General features: G+C 56.0%; 1 protein-coding gene across 1 annotated transcript in view; it reads left to right on the forward strand.

Moving 5' to 3' along the window:
- MELTF (melanotransferrin) overlaps positions 1-5,016 on the forward strand; it is a 25,842-nt gene that overhangs the window by 13,822 nt on the left and 7,004 nt on the right. Inside the window, exons 7-9 of the mRNA XM_006753421.1 lie at positions 963-1,150; positions 1,799-1,979; positions 2,721-2,872. Of these exons, the coding sequence (XP_006753484.1) occupies positions 963-1,150; positions 1,799-1,979; positions 2,721-2,872 (521 nt within the window). The remainder of the gene's footprint in view (positions 1-962; positions 1,151-1,798; positions 1,980-2,720; positions 2,873-5,016) is intronic.

Here is a 5,016-nt window from a genome sequence, read left to right on the forward strand (position 1 = left end):
AGTGGATGGAGCGTCGGCCTGCGGACTGAAGGGTCCCGGGTTCGATTCCGGTCAAGGTCATGTACCTTGGTTGCAGGAACATCCCCAGTAGGGGGTGTGCAGGAAGCAGCTAATCGATGTTTCTCTTTCATCAATGTTTCTAACTCTCTATCCCTCTCCCTTCCTCTCTGTAAAAAATCAATAAAATATATATTTTTTAAAAAGACACCTGGTCTTGTACAGCCACCAAGTTTCTCTCCATTCAGAGTTCTGGTCTCACCTCCTGGTGAAGTTCTGCTCTCATATCCTGGTGTAGTTCTAGTCTCACCTTGTGATAAAGTTTTGGTCTCACCTCCTGGTGTAGTTTTGGTCTTACCTCCTGGTCAAGTTCTGGTCTCACCTCCTGGTCAAGTTCTGGGTTCTTAGCTCCAGGTAAAGTTCTAGGTTCCTTACTTCCTGGTGTGATACCGGTTCTTACCTCCTGCTGCAGTTCTGGGTTCTAACGCCCTGAAAGAGTTTCTTTTCACCTTAGGGCTGTGGCCCATGACACCCTAACTCATCCCCTGTAAGAAGGTGGGTTCTATATCCACAAAACTGTATATCCCTACACTCAATCTGACCATTCAAAGCTTGACTATAATATATTTGGGGGCCTCCAAATGGCAGGAAGGGCATTGCAATGTGTGACAAATAGAGAGCAGCCCAGAGAAACACTAAAAAAATTATTTTCATTGCTACTTCATAACTGTAATGTTGCTACTGTTATGAATCGTAATGTAAAATATCTGATATGCAGGATGGTCTTAGGCGACCCCTGTGAAAGGGTCGTTCCACCGCCAAAGGGGTCACGACCCACAGGTTGAGAGCGACTGCCCTAACTTCTCCCCAGGCTCCCTCTCTGGGCTATCCCTGAGGCCCTCCCAAGAGACACAGACCACCATCCTCCCGTCCGTCCGCTCACCAGAGGCTTCCCAATTTCCCAGGAAAAACCCTGCCCTCCTGGGGCCAGGAGCTGCTGTCACGGGACTTTCAACTGCTCTGCCTGGATGGCAGCCGGGCCGACGTCACCGGATGGAGACACTGCCACCTGGCCCGGGTACCCGCTCACGCCGTGGTCGTCCGGGCCGACACAGACGGAGGCCTCATCTTCCGGCTGCTCAACGAAGGCCAGGTGAGTTCAAGGCATCCCTCTCAGCTTCCTGAGGGGCGCTGGACTTCTTGTTCCTCACCAGGATGGGAGCTCAAGGCTAGAGCCACCCTGAAGCTGAGCCGGCCGGAGCTGGGGGTGGCAGGCCCCAGAGGCCCTCCCCTGGGACACACCCCAGCTGGGGAACCAGGCCTCTGTGGTGTCCAACCTCAGGCCAGGTCAGTGTAGGCGGCACTGACTGTGCTAGCTAACTCTGAAAAGCAAAACCGGAACATTGGGGCCAACGAACAAAATGGCAAAGCCAACAGATGTCCAAGTACACCAGTAATTACATATGGTGACTAATGTTTTGCTAAACCACTGCTTACAAGAGCGACAAGTTTCTGACTGCTGGGCCCACCAGCTTTAGTTTTGCCCTGTTCATGCCACCACTGCCACACCCATTGCTGGTCCTTGGTACCATCCCTCAGCTGGGCCCTGAGTCTATGTCTAGTCAGCTGAGTGTGACAAGGCAGAACACACTGGGGAGCACAGAAGAAGGGGGCAGGTGGCACCTCACCCCGTCCTCAGTGTGAGCTCCTGCCTGAGGGCACAGGAAGGAGGAGGTGATGGCTGATCTGGGAGGAAGGGATGCACCCCTGCAGCACCTCACCAGCCCCCCTTGACACACAGCGTCTGTTCAGCCATGAGAACAGTAGTTTCCAGATGTTCAGCTCTGAGGCCTATGGCCAGAAGAACCTGCTCTTCAAAGACGCCACCTCTGAGCTGGTGCCCATCGCCACACAGACCTACGAGGCATGGCTGGGCCCTGAGTACCTGCGCGCCATGAAGGGTCTCCTCTGTGACTCCAACCGTAAGTCCAGCCGCCTCTTCCCCTCCGGCTCCAGCCCAGCCTGACTGCAAGAATGGCAGGGCTTCCTGGAGAGGTGGCCAGGGAGGACACCAACCCAGGGTGGGGGGTGGAGGTCGAAGGGAGGGGGGAATGTGTCGCTTCCACTGTCCTGCCTTTGGGGTTTGGGGAGGAAGTATCTCTAGGGTTGCGTGGGTGGTGGGCTCCCTGGAAGCCCCGCCTCTCAGGGGTGGGATCCAGGCCATCAGGGTCTGTCTTGGGAAAGGTGCCTTACCCCTCAGCACTGAAGTCATCAGATCCTGTTCTTCTCCCTCCTCCATGCCTCACTCCTCCCCCTCTCCACCATGGCCACGGCCCTGGCTCAGGCATTGTCTCGAGAGCCTGGGCTACTGCAGATGTCTACACATGGGCTTCCTGCCTCCAGCCCATCCCGTGCCTCCTCCACCTACAACCAGGGAAACGGTGTGCCACTGAGTTAGATCCTTGGCAGCATGGTCTGCCTCAAGCTTCCTCGCAGCCCCAAGAAAGAGGGCATTACCCTGATTCTGTATGTAGACACAGGATCAGACGGTGAAAAACCTTACCCCTTATTGCTAACGAGGAAAAGCCAGCATTTCCCTGGGGTCTGACTCCAAGCTCTTCTTGCTGAGGCACTAGCCCCCACGGCCCCAACCCCACAGGCCATGCTCAGGGCGGCCCCTGCGGCAGGCAAGTATGCAGTGACACGCACCCACACTCACACAGGGCTGCCCCGCTACCTGCACTGGTGTGTGCTGTCCACTCCTGAGATCCAGAAGTGTGGGGACATGGCTGTGGCCTTCAGCCGGCAGGCGCTCAGGCCGGAGATCCAGTGTGTGTCGGCCGAGTCCCCCCAGCACTGCATGGAACAGATCCAGGTGGGGGCCGTGACCAGAGGGGCAGAACGGGACCTGCGGTAGAGCGGTGGCAGTGCCTGGGATGGTCCTTACCTGCCCTCCCCCTGTCCCACAGAGCTGCCTGGGGAGGAGGAGGTCTCCTGTGACAACTCCACAGGGAAAGGGGAGAAGGAAGGACCCACAGGGACCTGCCACCCCACCCCAGGGAGCAGGCAGAGGGAGGCTGCTTCCCTTGGGGATCACAGGGACTCCTCACTGAGCGGTCGGTGGCCGGGAGTAGGAGTGTGAGACCGGCCCAGCTCGGCCCTCGCTGACCCTGCGGCCTTGGGCAAGCCCTTCTCCCTTCTGCATCTCAGTGTTGCCTTGTGCACAATGGGGGTGGGCTTGGGTCACTGTTTGTTCAACATTTTGACAGCAAACCACAGTCAGAAATACATTTTACATAGGTCACAGTCTAGTACACAAAACTCTTTCAGATATATAAGTTAAAAATTCTTTATATAGCGTGACATGAAAGAAACCAGTATTTCCCTTACTAAGTACACTGTATGCTCATAGTTCCTGTTCTATTACCTTCTAGGGGCTTTTGTTGTTGTTTTAACGCTTGTCATGGCCCATGACAGTGACGTGGTGACATCCACTGCGATGCCCGCCACCACAGCCAGCAGCACTGGTCCTGGTCTCAGAGGCCCATTCCGCCCTGTCCTGCTGCTCTGACTGGAGACAGAGGCGGGGGTTGGGTGGTGGCGCGAGGCCCTGCAGTCGGGGATGAATTCCCACCATGGCCACAGGTGTCCCCACAGCTCCTGGGTTCCTGGACTCCTCCCCTCCTGTTTTTTTTTTTAAACATGTAGTTTTTATTGATTTTAGAGAGGAAGGGAGAGGGGAAAAGATATAGAAACATCAATGATGAGAGAGAACCATTGATCAGCGGCCTCTGGTGCACCCCACTCTGGGGATCAAGCCTGCAACCCGGGCATGTGTCCTGACTGGGATTCCCTCCTATTTTTTCAGAGCAAGTAGGTGGGGCTGGATGGTGAGGAGCTCTTGTCAGGGTGTCTGCCTGCCTCGTGAGGAAGGGCTTCAGCCCTCAGCCCTGTAGCGCCCTTCACAGGCCCGCAGACTGTTTCCTTCTAATTCGTCCACTTGCACTCACATTCCACAAATACGTCTGACACCCGTGCTGTGTGCCCATCCTTAGCCAGGGGCTAGGGACACAGTGTCCCGCCCAGGCCTCTGAGGGCGGGCATTCCATGGGGAGAACCCATACCTCTCCTGGCAGCAGAATACCCTCAGAAAACATTTGCTGGAAGGATGAAAGGCACCCATGAACGGGAGTGCTGGTTAGGGTTGGTCGCAGGCCTCTGGTCCTCCAGGCACCGCCCCCCCTCTTGCCCACTCGTCTTCACAAGGAGAGGAAGGGGCTGGTGGGCAGGAGGGGGTCACAGGGGGACTTTTGTTTTTGTTTTTTTTTTAACATGTAGTTTTTATTGATTTTAGAGAGGAAAGGAGAGGGAGAAAGATATAGAAACATCAATGATGAGAGAGAACCATTGATCAGCGGCCTCTGGTGCACCCCACTCTGGGGATCAAGCCTGCAACCCGGGCATGTGTCCTGACTGGGAATCGAACCGTGACCTCTTGGTTCATAGGTCGATGCTCAACCACTGAGCAACACTGGCCAGACCCCTCCTATTTTTTCAGAGCAAGTAGGTGGGGCCTGATGGTGAGGAGCTCTTGTCAGGGTGTCTGCCTCGGCCCCAGCCTGTGCTCCCCTTCGTCACTGAGAGTCTGGCTGAGCCAGCGCGGCCTGGGAACGGTCAGCACTTCGGGCTTTGCAGCCCACACTCTTCTCCCGCGACATACGCTTCTTCGTTTTTTAACAAACCTTTAGAAATATCCAAGCCATTCTTAGCTTGTCACCCAGGCCATACAAAACAGGCGGTGAGTTTACCGACCTTGGACTAGAGGCCTCCTCGGCCCCGTCCAGCCTGAGCACGCGGCTCACAGAGGCGACCCCCCTCCCTGCCGGCTCATGGCACCTCCGCCCCTTGGAAGGGCCCGGGCTGAGGCCTTGGTGCTCCGTCCTCTTCAGCCACGACCTCTGGTCCCTTCCACCCCGTTGTGAAAAGTTTCTCCCAGGAGGCGAGGAAAATGCCACCTGG

This window comes from Myotis davidii, unplaced genomic scaffold (assembly GCF_000327345.1).
Source record: "Myotis davidii unplaced genomic scaffold, ASM32734v1 scaffold571, whole genome shotgun sequence".
Classification (NCBI taxonomy): Eukaryota; Metazoa; Chordata; class Mammalia; order Chiroptera; family Vespertilionidae; genus Myotis; species Myotis davidii.